This window comes from Microcaecilia unicolor, chromosome 4 (genome assembly GCF_901765095.1).
Source record: "Microcaecilia unicolor chromosome 4, aMicUni1.1, whole genome shotgun sequence".
NCBI lineage: Eukaryota > Metazoa > Chordata > Amphibia > Gymnophiona > Siphonopidae > Microcaecilia > Microcaecilia unicolor.
In genome coordinates, this window is record NC_044034.1 from 11,185,931 (window position 1) to 11,204,941 (window position 19,011).

The window sequence follows — 19,011 nt, forward strand, 5'->3', positions numbered from 1 at the left end:
GAAAATGATTTAAAAATCATTTAAAATGATCTTCTCCATTTGCCTATTTTGCTAGTTTTCCTTCAACTTATATCATTTTTACTTTCATCTCACATATTATTGCTATGGGTAATCAAGTTGGTGTAAACCCCTCCCCCCTTTTTTTTTGTATAGGCACCTAGGCGGATGCCTAGTGCTAGAATGGAAAGCTGGGTGGGTGGAAGGTGCAGACATCAAATTTCTTAGTTTAGGACCGGGGCGGGACCGGGTATTATCTGGGGAGGCTCCAGCAGCTGCACCAGCCTTTTACTCCGTAATTCACTCCACACAGTCTTTCTCTCTGAACCAAACTTTCCTTTCCTTTAAACGATTCAGGCACAGCACACTTTATCTTCACGGATAAGAAGTAACGATTTACAGGTCTTTCCTCCTCTCTCCAGACATGGACCAAAATACAGTTAATGGTTACTTTAATTCCCTTAGATGTTAAAATCGACTGGGTCTTTCAAGCATCAGTGTAGATTATCTATTCTTCATACAGACAGATGTTAAACATTTTGTTGGATTTTATTCATTCTCTCAATTGTATCTTTCATTTAGAAAGAAGATTTAAGAAATTTGTATTACAGGATTGTTAGTAAATTATTCTTCCCTCATTACTCTATTTCAAGTTCAGATTTTTTTTTTTTTTTGTTATTAGATAATGTAATTACCAGAGGTTTTCTGGCTTCTTGATTTTTGTAACCCGCTTAGAACTGCAAGGTGGTAGTGGAATATGTCAGTAATGTAATGTAAGATTGTTATACCCTTCAGCCCTGTACAGATGGAAAAGGGTACCCTGGATGTTGTAGCAGAAACAGAAACGGACCTCCTGCCCTTTCTTTTAGCATTTCAAGAAAAATGTCAGGAAGTATTTTTTCACGGAGAGAGTAGTGGATGCTTGGAATGCCCTCCCGCGGGAGGTGGTGGAAACGAAAACGGTAACGGAATTCAAACATGCGTGGGATAAACATAAAGGAATTCTGCTCAGAAGGAATGGATCCTAAGGAGCTTAGACGAGATTGGGTGGCAAAGCCGGTGGCGGGAGACGGAGATGGTGTTGGGCAGACTTATATGGTCTGTGCCAGAGCCGATGGTGGGAGGCGGGACTGATGATTTGGAGGCGGGGATAGTGCTGGGCAGACTTATACGGTCTGTGCCAGAGCCGGTGGTGGGAGGCGGGGCTGGTGGTTGGGAGGCGGGGATAGTGCTGGGCAGACCTATACGGTCTGTGCCCTGAAAAGGACAGGTACAAATCAAGGTCAGGTATACACAAAAAGTAGCACATGTGAGTTTATCTTGTTGGGCAGACTGGATGGACCGCGCAGGTCTTTTTCTGCCATCATCTACTATGTTACTATGATTTAGTAGGGGTGGACAGGTTACCTATTCTTGTCCACTAAAACAAGGCAGCCACTGTTCTAGTTCTGTTTGTTGTCTCTCGTCCTTCTTGAATCCTCGCTTCTCTAGCAAGTGCCTTTAATGGCAGGTACCTCTCTCCTATTGGCTGGCTTATCTCTCCTTAGAACACTGACACCTAATGGACTTTTAGGGAACAGCAGTGACAATTCAGGCAGATTTACCTTAGTATGTTTGTACAGCGCTGCGTATGCCTTGTAGCGCTATAGAAATGCTAAATAGTAGTAGTAGTAGTAGTACCTTGCTGAATATCTCATAGTATTACACCAGCAAAACTCGGGATTTAGAGGTTAAATATCCTCATAAAGCCAAATATTTCCACTTTTTTTTTTTTTTTCTAGTTCCCTTTTCTAGAGATAAATCAAATCTGACAAGACTGCAAAATTGCCAGATTTTGGGGTCCTTTAACTGAAATGTGTTAGATTTTACAGTTACTCTTGCTTAATGGAGAAATTTAACCCAGGGTAGCTGCTAAACTAAGGCAGCATATTTTTGAAGACGACCTGGGTTAAAATGGGAATTAGAACATGGTCCCAAGGTTGCAGTTAGTGTGGAACCACTTAACACCTCCTATTTAACGGTCCTGAACTAAGAACAGAAGTGCTGGTTAGTACATGTTATGTGCAGAACGTTACCTGCAAAATGTCTTCCACGTCCATTCTCCACCGAACCCCTCCCCAACACAAAATGCATTTAACACCCAGATTAGGATGTAGAAACTATAAAAATAATGCAAAACCCGTTACTGCAGTTGTATGATAGCAATTACCATGTGCTAAATCGGATGCACCTTAGTGAAAGACCCTGTTTCAAGTGCACAAGAGGTGTCTAACATCAGCTAATGCCAATTATGATTTCTGTGGTCAGTGAATTTCAAAGCTTCCATTACGGTTTAGTGAATTGAACTTGCATACACATTTTCACTCTATTGTATCAGGTGATCTAGTGAAAAAGATATGTTTCTGCTGTAGTCAGATTTGAATTAATCCAAGTATCAACTATTTGCTGTATTTTTTTATTACTCAAAATGAATGTAAATATTGCTCTTACTTTCATAGTTAAAGCCATTCTGTAGTACTCTCTCAGCATATCCAAAAGCTGAAAAGAATAAGTTAAATTAACCACCATGTTACAGAAATTCTGTGCAGGAACGTTGTTCAAAACCTAGAGAAATTATTTAATTACAATCATTTTTTTTTTGTTCAAGTTCCAAGTATCCAACTAGCTTAAGTGGAGTGGAACGGGTAGATGTGAATTGCTCTCCTTCAAGAGTACAATGAATCCCTGACTAAAAGAGCTTAAAATGTATCTGCTTTGGGCTGAACTGACCCGACATGAATATCCGGGTCGCAGTGTCCATTCGGAATCAAACCGGGTCTGCACTAACCATTAGGCCTCTCCTCCTCCCATGTATTTCTAACTAGTATAAAAGGCCCGTTTCGGTAGGCAATGAAACGGGCGCTAGCAAGGTAATCCCCCCCCCCGCAGCGTCCTTCCTGTCTCCCCTGCCCCCCCCTGCAGCCACCAATCTGGTCTCAGGACCCCCTCCCCACCAACCCTCCTCGGCCCCTGCAGCCACGCATGTGCAGCGGCCCTCCTCTCTCCCCTGCTCCCCTCCCCCGCAGCCACCCATGTCCAACCCTCCTCTCCCCCTGCCACCCCTGCAGCTACCCATGTCCAGTGACCCTCCTCTCCCTTGCCCCCCTGCAGCCACCCATGTCCAACAATCCTCCTCTCCTTTCCCCTTGCCCCCCCCGTAGCCACCCATGTCCAGCGACCCACCTATCTCCCCTGCCGCCCCTGCAGCCACCCACGTCCAGTGACCCTCCTCTCCTCCTGCCCCCCTGCAGCGTCCCTTCTGTCTCCCCTGCTCTCCCCTGCAGCCACCCATCTGGTCTCAGGACCCCCTCCCCACTTCCCTCTTCCCTGCCCCCCCCTCCAGCCACCCATGTCCAGCGACCCTCCCCTCCCCCCTCAGCGCATCACCCAAACCCCTACCCCCCCCAGCACATCACCCAAGCCCCTACCCCCCCTCGAGCACATCAACCCCCTCGCCACCCGCAGCCGCCAATACTAACGCTGTCCGGCCACTGCTGCGTCTCCTGTTGAGCAGCAGCGGACGGTACAAAAAGAAAAAAGCCAAAAATAGATTTGGGGTCTTCCTGAAGGGGCAGTCACGTGGAGGGGAGAGGAGGAGCGGCTGCAGTGACGACAGCCAATGCCAGATGGCTGTCTATGGAGCAGCGTTTCAGGTTAAAAATCTTTTTTTGGCTTTTTTTCTTTTTGTACCGGCTGCTGCTGCTCCACAGGAGAAGCAGCAGTAGCCGGACAGCGTTAGTATTGGCGGCTGCGGGTGGCGAGGGAGTTGATGTGCCCGAGAGGGGGGGTAGGGGCTTTGGTGATGCGCCGGGGGCAAGGGGCTTGAGTGATGTGTCGAGGGGGGGTAGGGGCTTGGGTGCTGCGCCGGGGCGGAGGAGCTTGGGTGTTGCGCCGAGGGGGGGCACTGAGAGCTGATTGGTAGGCAGGGGGAGGAGTAGGGAAACACGCGGAGCGAGTTTCCCTACTCCTCCCCCTGCCTGGCTCGCGGTTTTGCAAGGCAGGGGCTTGGGTGTTGCGCCGAGGGAGGGGCACTGACAGCTGTTTCCCAGGCAGGGGGAGGAGTAGGGAAACACCCCTTGCCTTGGAATCAGCTGTCAGTGACATCACTGACGTCAGTGTATTCTAAACTGCCTAGCAGACCACCTCCGAGGGAGCCACGGTACCAGGCACATTAGAACGTTGGAGGTGAGAATTATTATATAGGATACTTGTATTGTCATTGTAGTATTTATGACAGATCATAAAAGACAGATTACATAGAAGTGCAATGAGTCCCTGCCCTACTGAGCTTACAGTTTCACTTAACATACCTCATGGTTATTGATAGATCAGTAGATTTTTGTTATTCACTATTTATTCACAATATCCTATACCATCTGTTGCTTTCACTATGTCATTGAAAACCCTCTTTACATTTATAGGTTCTAATCCCATCTCTGTTAAACTGAAACCTCACCTCACATTCACAGGGTCTGATCTGTACAGTAAAGAAAGAAATCCTCAAACTATAATATTTCTGTAGCAGTGATTGGTTTGAACATGTTTAATACAAATCTGTAAAATCTTCCACCTCTCACACTCCTGCCAGAGACTTCAGATTAAGGAAATATATCAGGAAAGAAGCTGGATTTTATGAAATCATAAGGAAGAGCAGCAGAGCTTCCCAGATTTATTTCTATTTTCTGATGACCGTATATAAGCAGAGAGAGAGAGAATCCTGAGTCCTGCTGTTTAATTCCAGGCTGGTAGCTGGCGGATTCTCAGAGGAATTTCAGAATTAGTCCAGAAGAAAGGTCGGAGTTTCCCCGTGAAGGTGTCAGTGAAGGTGAAGAGATGATATTTATTATCTGCATCATAAAACGAGACCTTTCCTGCCTCATAGTCCAGCAGAATCCCCACCGCCCAGAGTCTCTTTCTCAGGGGGAGCTGGGTCTCAGGGGAGGTGAGGGCAGAGCATCTCTGTTTATTCCACAGAAGTCCAGAATCACTTAGATCAGGATAAAATTTTGTGTATCCAACGGCAACGGCTGTGCCACATCCCTGTTCATACCACAGCTTCACTGTCCAGAATCCTTCCTCAGGTGCCAGTGTGATCTTCCCCTTCCTCCTCACAGAGTCTTTACACACTCCCAATGTCCAGTAACTCACATCCCCCACCTCCACCTCCCAGTAACGTCTCCCTGAGGTGAAGCCCTCACTCCCCAGCACACAGGGACCACAATCAAATCTCTGAGGAGTGTCCGGCACATTCTGTCCTGTGTTTCCCCTTCTGACACTTTTCCCATCTTCAGACAGGACGAGATCAGGACGAGCAGTTTCAGGATCCAGAGTCACATTTACTGCAGAGAAGAGACACATTAATAAACATGAGCAAACACTTCTCATTAGCTTATCACACACCCACCACTAACCCATTGGCTCCTCACACACCCACTGGTAACCCTCATTGGTTCCTCACTCACCCACCGCTAACCCTCATTGGCTCCTCACACTCCCAGCTCTAGCCTTCATTGGCTCCTCACACACCCAGCTCTAACCCTCATTGGCTCCTCACACACCCACCGCTAACCCTCATTGGCTCCTCACACACCCACCGCTAACCCTCATTGGCTCCTCACACACCCAGCTCTAACCCTCATTGGCTCCTCACACACCCACCGCTAACCCTCATTGGCTCCTCACACACCCACCGCTAACCCTCATTGGCTCCTCACACACCCAGCTCTAACCCTCATTGGCTCCTCACACACCCACCGCTAACCCTCATTGGCTCCTCACACACCCACCGCTAACCCTCATTGGCTCCTCACACACCCGGCTCTAACCTTCATTGGCTTCTCCTGCACCTACCTCTAACCCTCATTTGCTGGTTCTTCAGTCAATCACTTTTTCTATGGCAGATGCTCTGCTATTGGCTATTATCACCTTCTTGTCTCAGATTGGACTTATCTCATTGGATATCAGATTTTCAGTGTTCCCTACTGGAATGAGTCTATTTATACCAACGAGGTTGGATAAAAACAGGAGATGGGATCACATCAAAATGCTGAAGCCAATTAGGTTAATCTCTGATTCCCCTCCCCAACTCAGCCATCGTCCCTGTACTCTCAAAACAATTTATAACAATTCTGAACAGGCATGCTGGGCCCTCACCTCCGCTGAGACCCAGCTCCCCCTGAGAAAGAGACTCTGGGCATGGCTCTGAAAAAACCTAATAAAAAGGGGAGTTTTGAACAGTGAAATCAGAGGCTCGTCTACGGGTGGACGCACTGCGTAGAACCACATTTATACTCATGTATTCTGCTACACCTTCAAATCCCTCAAAGTCCATTATGCAGTCTGACCAAGTTTTTTTTCCAAATATTGTTTATAGTAGGCTGTGTGACGCAATCCCAGGCTATCCCAACGTAGTATTATTGCCACTGTCTTCCAGTAGTCCAGCATGATGGCTTCCTCGTGGGGGTGACGCCACGTCGGCCCCGGAGGATTTTAAAGCAAAATCTCAAAATCTCTTTACGGCGTTCCGTCGCGCGAGCGATCGTACTGCGCATGTGCGCACACCTCTTCCCGCTCGCCGTGCGGACACGCCCCTCAGTTAAATCCAAAAGATTGAGGATACAACTCCAAAAGGGGAAGGTGGGAGGGTTTGTGAGAATATGCAGCCTGCTGTCTTCGGAGAACACCTGTTACAGGTAAGTAACTACTCTTTCTCCAAAGACAAGCAGGCTGATATTCTCACAAGTGGGGTATCCCTAGCTTCCCGGCTTACACAACACAACAAACAGTGGTCAATTGAGTCTCGCAACGGCGAGGCCAGAATAAAATTGACCTGAAAAGAAGAAATATCTAAATGAGTGTAGCCTGGAACAGAACAAAAATGGGCTTAGGAGGGTTGGAGTTGGATTCTAAACCCCAAAGAAGTTCTGCAGCCCCGACTGCCCAAACCGACTGACGAGTCGGCTATTGCTGAAGGCAGTAGTAAGATGAAAATGTGTGGACTGATGACCACACCGCAGCTTTGCAGATCTCTTCAATAGTGACTGATCTTAGATGAGCCACCGACTCAGCCATGGCTCTAATTTTGTGAGCCGTGACATGGCCTTCTAGAGTCAGTCCAGCTTGGACAAAAATGAAGGAGATGCACTCTGCTATCCAAGAAGAAATTATGCAGTTTCCGACAGCAACTGGCATTAAAAGAAATAAACAACTGGGCGGACCGTCCGAGAGAGCTGGTCTGCTCCACGCAAAAAGTGCGGAGCTTGCTTTCGCCAGAGGGAGAAAGAATGTTGGCAAGACAACTGACTGGATCAGCTGGTACTCTGATACCAGCGCCAGTAAGAACTTTGTCTGCATGCAGAGAACTACTCTGTTAAGATGAGAAGTAAGGTAAGGCGCTTGAGCTACTAGAGACCGAAGCTCACCGACCTTACGAGTTGAAGGAACAGCCACTAAGGAAAAACGACCTTCCAGGTCCAATACTTCAGATGGCAGGAATCCAGTGGAATCTGCAGTAATTTACTTTCTGAGCAGTCTGTAGTGATTAAGTAAGCAGGCTGTACTTTTAGAGCAAAACATTTGGTGGCACTGCGAGCAGGGTTCATAGAGGGAATGATACATTTTAAGAGGAAAGGTGGAAAGAAAGAAGAAGAAAGTGTTGAAATCCCAGGCTGGGATGAGGCACCATATGGTATTATAGCCACTGAGTGGTCAAAATATGCAGAGTTATGTGAGCAGTAGGATTCCTGTTTAAAGTAATCAGAGTCTTTAGATGTGGTTCGTTGTATGCAAAAAAATTTAAATAGGGAGAAGGAACAGTATTGCTTATCAGAAAATTCATTAGAGCCAGGATAAAGAGCATAAGAAAAGTGCAGAATTGGAATGATAGGTATGTGATTTATGAAGTCAAAATGAGATGCTTAATTGTCAGAATAAGTTAATGACTGATAAGCTGGATACAAATCATATCAAAGTAGGGTTGGATTCATAGTCCCACCACCTGTAACCGGATGGTGGCAGATCATTTAGATGAGTTTTTTCACAGCTGATTTACATACACATTGTGCATCACATTGATGATATAATGATTTAAGAGGATACATAGGAGTATGTTTAGACTCATTTAAAGTCATTAATTGCACATTTAAAGGGCAAGGGATGGGAGATAAATCTTAATAAGATACAAGGACCATCAAAGACAGTGAAACTTTTAGACATTGGAATCTGTTCCTCTCTGTAAAAAGAAGGAGGCACAATGACTTATTGGATTACTCAGCTTTTGAAAGGAGCACAAATCTCACTTAAGTAAAATTCTAGCACCGGGTAATCAGGAAAAATATGACCTTGAGTGGGGGGAAAAAAGAGTAACAGGTTTTTGAAGCAGCGCAGCAGGCAATACAAACTGCCTTAGATTTGTGGCCGGTGCAGCCGGGAGAGGTAGAGTTAAGTGCCTCAGTAAATGAAAGTTATGCTAATTGGAGTCTTTGGCAGAAACAAAAGAATCGAGTACCTCTAGGGTTTTAAAACCATAAGTTCCAGAAGTAGAAAAGAAAGTACACTTCTTTTTAGAAACAGCTGCTAGCATGTTATCAGGCTTTAGCAGATACGGAGCAACTATTTATAGGGCATTATAATGTACTGGAGAAGGAAGAGGTAGTTAATATATAGAGTTATACGTTGTTTATATGGTTTTGAAAATTGAGAATTTGGGATAATGTTATGTATATACTGAGTCATGGTCTGTGGCAAATAGATTAGCTACTTTGCTACCTACTTGGTACAAAAATAATTGGAAATTTATATCAAGGATTTGTAGGGCAGAGAATTGTGGCAAGTTATTTGGAATTATGTAAAATACTAATGTTATTGTTTTTTACGTAGATGCCTATTGCAAGGGTGATACTTTAGAGCATCTCTACAATGCAGTGGCTGATGAACAAAGTAAAATCACACCCATCGAGGTGGAAATCGTGGAAAAGCCAGATAATTGCTCAGGTTTGGCGAAATGGGCACACCAAAAATATGGACATCTGGGAGGAAAGGTCACTTACAGGTGGGCAACAGATCGTGGTATTAGTCTAACTATGGATGTTTATTAAAACTGTTATTGCTGAATGTCTGCTGTGTTAAAACCAGACTAGGCGATCTGTTCCCCACATGTCTAAGGGGCAATTATAAAGTGGAAAATTACCTGAACAAATTTGGTAGATGGATTATATAGGACCTTTACCTAATTTGCAAGGATGTCAATATGTGTGCACAGCAGTAGATACTTATTCTAGATATTTAATTGCATATCCTTGCAGGTGAGCTGTTCAAGCTAACACTATTAAAACTTTAGAATTAATATCCCTTTACTATGGTATTCCTCTCCAAATTCAGAATGATAATGGTTCCCATTTTAGAGGTCAATTAGTACAACAATATGCTTCAGACCATAATATATATTGGATTTTCCATATTCCTTATTACCCACAGGCAGCAGGTTTAATTGAATGAATGAATGAATGGTCTGTTTAAACAACAATTGTGCAAAATAGGGGGATCATTGAAAAACTGGAATGTAAATTTAGTAGAGGCCTTAAGGATACTTTTAATAATCAACCTATTGGGGAGGCAGCAACACCCCTAATACAAATGGTTACTCCTAAGTTACAAGTTTTAGCTACCAAACATGACCAATTAGGATATTGGGAAATTGTAGCAGGTGCCATGATGCCCTCCAGAGCCACTCCAGGAGTGGCAGGGCTGGATTTATATACTCTATACATGGTCAAGTTGATACAAAGAGACATTCAAATAATAAATACAGGAATAGGAGTGGCTATCCCCACAGAATATTTTGGGTTGATAGTCCCACGTTCAAGCTTAGCAGTGAAAGGAATACAAGTTCTATGAGGGATTATTGATGCAGATTATCAAGGAGAAATAAAGGTTGTACTTAATAACCAAGGTCCACAAGTTGTGTTAATTCAGGCTAAAGACAGAATTGCTCAGTTATTGATTTTACAACTACTACTAGTACTATTTAGCTCTGGATACCCTAGCACCATCTGTCTCTCGCCCCACTAAGCGCATTAATCCTCAGCCCTGGTTAACCCCTTGCATCCGTTACCTTCGCTCCTGCACCCGATCTGCTGAACGACTCTGGAGGAAATCTCGCACCCTGTCAGAATTCACCCATTACAAATTCATGCTATCCTCCTTCCAGTCCTCCCTATCCCTTGCCAAACAGGAATATTATTCTCAATTAACCAATTCTCTTAGCTCCAACCCTCGTCGCCTCTTCGCCACCCTCAACTCCCTACTTAAGGTGCCCTCCACACCCACCTCCCCCTTACTCTCTCCTCAAACACTAGCTGACTACTTCCGCGATAAAGTGCAGAAGATAAACCTTGAATTCACTTCCCAGCCTTCTCCTCCCGGTGACTTCTTAACCCACTCCCTCAACCAACCTAACCTGGCATCCTTCTCCTCCTTCCCTGAGATCACCGAAGAGGAATCTGCTCACCTTCTCTCTTCCTCTAAGTGCACCACCTGTTCCTCTGATCCCATTCCCACCAATCTGCTTACCAACATCTCTCCTATAGTTAACCCCTCAATCTGTCACATCCTCAACCTCTCTCTCTCTCCACTGCTACTGTCCCTGACACCTTCAAGCACGCTGTAGTCACACCACTTCTCAAAAAAACATCACTTGACCCCACCTGTCCCTCCAATTACCGCCCCATGTCCCTTCTACCCTTCCTCTCCAAATTACTTGAATGCGCTGTCCACAGCCGCTGCCTTGATTTCCTCTCCTCTCAGGCTGTCCTCGATCCGCTTCAATCCGGCTTTCGCCCACTACACTCAACAGAAACAGCACTCTCTAAAGTCTGCAATGACCTGTTCCTTGCCAAATCCAAAGGTCACTATTCCATCCTTATCCTCCTCGACCTATCTGCCGCCTTTGACACTGTCAATCATAGTTTACTTCTTGACACACTGTCCTCATTTGGGTTCCAGGGCTCCGTCCTCTCCTGGTTCTCCTCGTATCTTTCCCAACACACCTTCAGAGTATTTTCTAATGGCTCTTCTTCCACCCCCGTCCCGCTCTCTGTTGGGGTTCCTCAAGGATCTGTCCTTGGACCGCTTCTTTTCTCGATATACACCTCTTCCCTGGGCTCGCTGATCTCATCACATGGTTTCCAGTACCATCTCTATGCCGATGACACCCAGCTCTACCTCTCCACTCCTGACATCACAGTCGAAACCCAGGCCAAAGTTTCGGCCTGCCTCTCAGACATCGCCGCCTGGATGTCCAACCGGCATCTGAAACTGAACATGGCAAAGACTGAGCTCCTTGTCTTTCCACTCAAACCCTCCTCTCCTCTTCCCTCACTCTCCGTCTCTGTTGACAACGCCGTCATCCTCCCCGTCTCTTCAGCCCACAATCTCGGAGTCATCTTCGACTCCTCCTTTTCCTTCTCTGCCCATATCCAACAGACAGCTAAGACCTGTCGCTTCTTCCTCTATAATATTAGCAAAATTCGCCCATTCCTCTCTGAACAGACCACCCGAACCCTTGTCCACTCACTCGTTACCTCGCGTCTTGACTATTGCAACCTTCTCCTTGCTGGTCTCCCGCTTAGCCACCTATCCCCCCTTCAATCTGTCCAAAACTCCGCTGCACGTCTTATCTACCATGTGAACCGATACTCTCATATCGCCCCTCTCCTCAAGTCGCTTCACTGGCTCCCGATCCGCTACCATATACAGTTCAAGCTTCTCCTATTGACCTTCAAGTGCACTCAATCTGCAGCCCCCCCATTACCTCTCTTCCCTCCTCGCCCCCTATGTTCCCACCCGTAACCTCCGCTCTCAGGACAAATCACTCCTATCTGTACCCTTCTCCACCACCGCTAACTCCAGACTCCGCCCCTTCTGCCTTGCATCACCTTATCCCTGGAACAGACTTCCTGAGCCCATATGCCATACGCCCTCCCTGCCCACTTTTAAGTTCTTACTCAAAGCCCATCTCTTCTCCCTTGCTTTTGGCGCCTAACCACCTTCCCCATTCATGATACCTACACTGACTACATGCTTTGTTACCTTTAGCTTGTAAGCTCTTTTGAGCAGGGACTGTCCTTTCCCATGTTTAAACTTGTACAGCGCTGCGTAACCCTAGTAGTGCTACAGAAATGCTAAGTAGTAGTAGTAGTAGTAGCAGCATTTCTATAGCACTACAAGGCGTATGCAGCGCTGCACAAACATAGAAGAAAGACAGTCCCTGCTCAAAGAGCTTACAATCTAATAGACAAAAAATAAAGTAATCAAATCAATTAATGTGTACAGGAAGGAGAAGAGGAGGGTAGGTGGAGGCGAGTGGTTACAAGTGGTTACGAGTCAAAAGCAATGTTAAAGAGGTGGGCTTTCAGTCTAGATTTAAAGGTGGCCAAGGATGGGGCAAGACGTAGGGGCTCAGGAAGTTTATTCCAGGCGTAGGGTGCAGCGAGACAGAAGGCCCGAAGTCTGGAGTTGGCAGCAGTGGAGAAGGGAACAGATAAGAAGGATTTATCCACGGAGCGGAGTACACGGGAAGGGGTGTAGGGAAGGACGAGTGTGGAGAGATACTGGGGAGCAGCAGAGTGAGTACATTTATAGGTTAGTAGAAGAAGTTTGAACAGGATGCGAAAACAGATAGGGAGCCAGTGAAGCGACTTGAGGAGAGGGGTAGTATGAGTAAAGCGACCCTGGAGGAAGACGAGACGGGCAGCAGAGTTTTGAACCGATTGGAGAGGGGAGAGGTAACTAAGTGGGAGGCCAGCAAGAAGCAGATTGCAGTAGTCTAAATGAGAGGTGACAAGGGTGTGGACGAGGGTTTTGGTAGAGTGCTCGGAAAGAAAGGGGCGGATTTTACGGATGTTGTAAAGAAAGAAACGACAGGTCTTGGCGATCTGCTGGATATGAGCAGAGAAGGAGAGAGAAGAGTCAAAGATGACCCCAAGGTTTCGAGCTGAGGAGACAGGGAGAATGAGAGAGCCACCAACCGAAATAGAAAACGGGGGGAGTGGGGAGGTGGGTTTGGGGGGAAAAATGAGAAGCTCGGTTTTGGTCATGTTTAGTTTTACCTGGGTTACAATCTGGAATTGTAAAATTGGATTCACCAAGAACCTTTACCATATGGCGGGATAAGGGATTTGGATCCACTGATTTACCTGTAGGTGCAAAGCTGTGGGTTACCTAGGAGAATGGGCAGATAATACTGTCCTGATCCTCCAGTCTGGGCATAAAAAATGGACTTATGTCCCGGCAAATAGATGTTATTTGAGAGAGTAATTAATCTGTTGATATGCTTTGTTCATAGATCCCTGTAAGAATCAGTACAATTCTCCTTCTTACAGTGTCTTTGGGTATTGCTATTACCCCCGGTGGACAGTTACAACTCACCGCCAAGAGTCGGGGCATGCTGATTTGGCAATGGAAGAATCAGAGTGAAATCCAACAACAAGATAATTACATATGCTCAGCTTGCTGAATGTGTCCTGTCCTCAAATATGGAAAGGAGTCCTGTCACACGAACGAGCTTAATAGGACTTGCACAAGTCAGAGACAGACAATACAGCAACGTTGACCCAAAAATGCGGACATTGTTGACTTTATATCACTAATGTGTCATTAGTACATGTTTATATGCTTTTTGTGGGAACGCTACACCTATTAAAATATGCTTCTTTCCCTTAAGTGCCTAGATATAGAGTAAAATGCTAGGAGCCTTTGGTACGAGGGTAGAGATAATAAATACTATTGATACTGAAACTTTAGCCTAAGCAAAATGTATTAGAATTGACATTAATCAGCTTATTACTTTGCAACATGATATACTCAGATAGTTTATAAGTAGACATTAATATAGCATATTTTACTACTTGCAAGTTGTAACATTTATTTGCCCTTATACAAAGGAATAAGGCTCAGGATGATTTAATGACTCTGGACACTTATGGATTCCTTCCACAACTTGATTGATAACTCCAAATACTGCCTTGTGCACTGACCTCTTTTGTTCTGGGCAAATTGTGCAGTTTAATGTAATATAAATTTGTAATACTGCTCATTGTCTGTGCTACTGAATTTTGGTTAGTTATTGGTGGGCAGCATTATTAACGTTTGCCCTTGGACTATACTTCCTACTAATTTTAGTATGTTTGTTGAAATTAGTGCTCAGTATATTACCCATTTGTATAATCTATCTTATTCCTCTTTTGGTTGTTTTACCTGACATAGAGCAATAACTTATGTATGGAATTGTTATCTCATAGTTATTCTATTATACCAGTGTTGTTTAGGTAGAATTGAAAATCAACAACCGAATGTAATGGAAGATTTTATAGATTGTTTTTCAACTCTGCTCTGACAGTACTCTCTGAAGTTCCTGTTTTCTGATCGAAAGTAGCTTTTTCTCGCAAAACAATTTGAAGTCATGTCTCTGATTAATTTGGTATGTGCAAGTGGGAAGTGGAGCATGTTTAACCTAATAAAAAGGGGAGCTTTGAACAGGCTTCCCAGCTGATGACAAGGGCCTGAATGTGGTACTCCATGACCAGTGATGTATGTATAGTTTATTATTGCTTCTTCTCCTGGTCAAGAGACTCCTTGCTTTGCTTGGATGTAGTGACCAGTGATATAATGATTGTTTCTTTTCAACTATGGATAGATATTATTGTTTCTCTTCAGCTATATAGATTAATCATTGTGTATATATCTTAATCATTGTGTATCTTAGACAATAATAACTTATACACTCACCGTTTGAAGTGAACCTCTAATAAAAGTCTAATTTACCCAATACGAATCCAAAAGAATCTGCAGTAATTTACTTTCTGAGCAGTCTGTAGTGATTAAGTAAGCAGGCTGTACTTTTAGGGCAAAACATGTGCCTAAAACTGCAGGTAGGTGCAGATTATAAATTATTTTAAACAAAAAATACAATAAATTTAGCTCCTGATTTTCTGAAGAAGGTTTTCTATAAGGGGTTTTTCCATTTTTGAAGTATTATATGAAGGTTTTTTTTTTTATATTTGTACCCTGTGCTTTCCCACTCATGGCAGGCTCAATGCAGCTTACAAGGGGAAATGGAGGGTTAAGTGACTTGCCCAGAGTCACAAGGAGCTGCCTGTGCCTGAAGTGGGAATTGAACTCAGTTCCTCAGTTCCCCAGGACCAAAGTCCACCACCCTAACCACTAGGCCACTCCTCCACTCCTGTTAGTAGTAGTTTTGGTGGATTGAACAGTGTAACAATGTATCTTACAGTAGGGGGAACAGTGCAACACTGGGGGATGAACAATGTAACACCGTGTCCTACTGTGGGGTGAACAGTATAGCTCTAACTTACTGCGGGGTGAAAAATGTAACACTGTATTTTACTGTGATGTCTGTTTCTCAGATTTATTTCTGCACATTTTTACTGGAATCATCCAGAGCATTTGTAAAGAGGACAAACTAAATTAAAAAGAGATCATTTCCTCACCTCCAAATTTTGTAATCCATGTCTTCAACTGCTGAGGGAAGCTCAATTGGAAATCCATTTTCAGATCAGTAGAAACAGCCTCTGGTTTTGGAAACTTCATTTTCTGACACCTATAGGTTAGAGAGTCACTGGGATTATTCTGGTAGATGTTCACACCCAGGGCATAGAGATGTGACAGTGGAAGGACCAAATGACTACTGGAGGGATTAAGGCGTGACCCCCACCTTACTCCCCTAGTGGTCACTGACCCCCTGCCACCCCCCAAAGATGTGAAAGAAACATTACATACCAGTCTGTATGACAGCCTCAGATGTTATGGCCAGTCCTATAAGTACATAAGTACATAAGTACATAAGTAGTGCCATACTGGGAAAGACCAAAGGTCCATCTAGCCCAGCATCCTGTCACCGACAGTGGCCAATCCAGGTCAAGGGCACCTGGCACGCTCCCTAAACGTAAAAACATTCCAGACAAGTTATACCTAAAAATGCGGAATTTTTTCCAAGTCCATTTAATAGCGGTCTATGGACTTGTCCTTTAGGAATCTATCTAACCCCTTTTTAAACTCCGTCAAGCTAACCGCCCGTACCACGTTCTCCGGCAACGAATTCCAGAGTCTAATTACACGTTGGGTGAAGAAAAATTTTCTCCGATTCGTTTTAAATTTACCACACTGTAGCTTCAACTCATGCCCTCTAGTCCTAGTATTTTTGGATAGCGTGAACAGTCGCTTCACATCCACCCGATCCATTCCACTCATTATTTTATACACTTCTATCATATCTCCCCTCAGCCGTCTCTTCTCCAAGCTGAAAAGCCCTAGCCTTCTCAGCCTCTCTTCATAGGAAAGTCGTCCCATCCCCACTATCATTTTCGTCGCCCTTCGCTGTACCTTTTCCAATTCTACTATATCTTTTTTGAGATACGGAGACCAGTACTGAACACAATACTCCAGGTGCGGTCGCACCATGGAGCGATACAACGGCATTATAACATCCGCACACCTGGACTCCATACCCTTCCTAATAACACCCAACATTCTATTCGCTTTCCTAGCCGCAGCAGCACACTGAGCAGAAGGTTTCAGCGTATCATCGACGACGACACCCAGATCCCTTTCTTGATTCGTAACTCCTAACGTGGAACCTTGCAAGACGTAGCTATAATTCGGGTTCCTCTTACCCACATGCATCACTTTGCACTTGTCAACATTGAACTTCATCTGCCACTTGCACGCCCATTCTCCCAGTCTCGCAAGGTCCTCCTGTAATCGTTCACATTCCTCCTGCGACTTGACGACCCTGAATAATTTTGTGTCATCGGCGAATTTAATTACCTCACTAGTTATTCCCATCTCTAGGTCATTTATAAATACATTAAAAAGCAACGGACCCAGCACAGACCCCTGCGGGACCCCACTAACTACCCTCCTCCACTGAGAATACTGGCCACGCAATCCTACTCTCTGCTTAGAGTAGGATTAGAACAGGTCCCTGGAGTAGCCTAGTGGTCGGTGCAATGCACTGTAGAGAAGGGGACCCAGGCCCATATCTTATTCTATCTGTTACACTGGTAGTAGAAAGTGTGACCTTACAAAACTTACCAAAAGCCTACTGTACCTACATATAGGTGAGACCTGCAGCCATAAGGGCTATTGTAGTTGTGTAAGGTAGTTTTTTGGTAGGTTTTGGAGGGCTCACCATACAAGATAATGGGGCAGCGGTGAAATGCGTACCTGGGACCTTTTAGGTGAAGTCCACTGTAGCACCCCCTAGGGTGCCCCACTGCTTTGCTGGGATGTCTATGTGGCCAGTAGTACTAAGAATGCTGGCCCACATACGTCCTAATGGCTTGATTTTATGCATTTTTCACTTAGATGTTTTAGATTTATCAAATCTAGATCTAAATGTCATCTGCCAGTTGGATTCTGTCTCCCAGTCATCTAAGGTCCTCTTGCAGTTTTTCACAATCCTCTTGTGTTTTTAGAACTTTGAATAACTTTGTGTCCTCAGCAAATTTAATCACCTCACTCATTATTCCCATTTCTAAATCATTTGTGAATATGTTAAAAAGTAGAGGTCCCAGCACAGACCCTGAGGAACCCCATTATTTATCATTTAACCCTACTCTGTTTTCTATCTTTAAACCAGTTCTTAATCCACAATAGGACACTGTCTCCAATCCCATGACTTTTTAGTTTCCTCAAGAGAAATTCATGGGGATCTTTATCTAATGTCTTCTGAAAATCCAGATAAACAATATTGACCTGCTCACTATTATCCATATGTTTATTTACCATCCAAAGAAATATAAACACATTTTTATAGAATTACTCTGTTCTGGACAGTGTCAGAGCAGAGACCATCACCAGCACCTCCTTCTGCACTAGGGTTGAGGGGCAGCAGCACTGGCAGGGTAGAGGTGGAAAGGAGATTCACAGGGTAAAAGTTGGTGGGAATGAAGAGAGGATTCATGGAGGGCCAAATAGATACAAACATAAGTACATAAGTAATGCCACACTGGCAAAAGACCAAGGGTCCATCGAGCCCAGCATCCTGTCCATGACAGCGGCCAATCCAGGCCAAGGGCACCTGGCAAGCTTCCCAAACGTACAAACATTCTATACATGTTATTCCTGGAATTGTGGATTTTTCCAGTCCGTTTAGTAGCGGTTTATGGACTTGTCCTTTAGGAAACCGTCCAACCCCTTTTTAAACTCTGCTACGCTAGCCGCCTTCACCACTTTCTCCGGCAACAAATTCCAGAGTTTAATTACATGTTGGGTGAAGAAATATTTTCTCCGATTTGTTTTAAATTTACTACACTGTAGTTTCATCGCATGCCCCCTAGTCCTAGTATTTTTGGAAAGCGTGAACAGACGCTTCACATCCACCTGTTCCACTCCACTCATTATTTTATAGACCTCTATCATGTCTTCCCTCAGCCGTCTCTTCTCCAAGCTGAAAAGCCCTAGCCTCCTTAGCCTTTCTTCATAGGGAAGTCGTCCCATCCCCGCTATCATTTTAGTCGCCCTTCGCTGCACCTTTTCCAATTCTGCTATATCTTTCTTGAGATGTGGTGACCAGAATTGAACACAATACTCAAGGTGCGGTTGCACTATGGAGCGATATAATGGCATTATAACATCCTCACACCTGTTTTCCATACCTTTCCTAATAATGCCCAACATTCTATTCGCTTTCCTAGCTGCAGCAGCACACTGAGCAGAAGGTTTCAGTGTATTATCTACAACGACACCCAGATCCCTTTCTTGGTCCGTAACTCCTAACGTGGAACCTTGCATGACGTAGCTATAATTCGGGTTCTTTTTTCCCACATGCATCACCTTGCACTTGCTCACATTAAACATCATCTGCCATTTAGCTGCCCAGTCTCCCAGTCTCGTAAGGTCCTCTTGTAATTTTTCACAATCTTGTCGCAATTTAACGACTTTGAATAACTTTGTGTC

The 19,011-nt window shown here is 44.7% G+C and overlaps 2 protein-coding genes across 3 annotated transcripts in view; one reads left to right on the plus strand and one right to left on the minus strand.

Annotated features, from left to right (window-relative positions):
• LOC115468286 (E3 ubiquitin-protein ligase TRIM39-like) overlaps positions 1-19,011 on the plus strand; it is an 875,973-nt gene that overhangs the window by 511,837 nt on the left and 345,125 nt on the right. The gene's annotated exons all lie outside the window — the stretch shown is intronic.
• LOC115468283 (E3 ubiquitin-protein ligase TRIM39-like) overlaps positions 1-19,011 on the minus strand; it is a 572,298-nt gene that overhangs the window by 329,038 nt on the left and 224,249 nt on the right. Inside the window, exons 5-6 of one of the 2 annotated variants that reach the window (XM_030199883.1) lie at positions 15,543-15,652; positions 4,387-5,375 (exon numbers count right to left, since the gene is read on the minus strand). The exons of the other annotated variant lie outside the window; for it this stretch is intronic. Coding sequence (XP_030055743.1) covers positions 4,768-5,375; positions 15,543-15,652 — 718 coding nt within the window. The 3' untranslated portion in view covers positions 4,387-4,767. Of the gene's footprint in view, positions 1-4,386; positions 5,376-15,542; positions 15,653-19,011 lie in introns of those variants that run through there. 2 annotated transcript variants of the gene reach the window in all.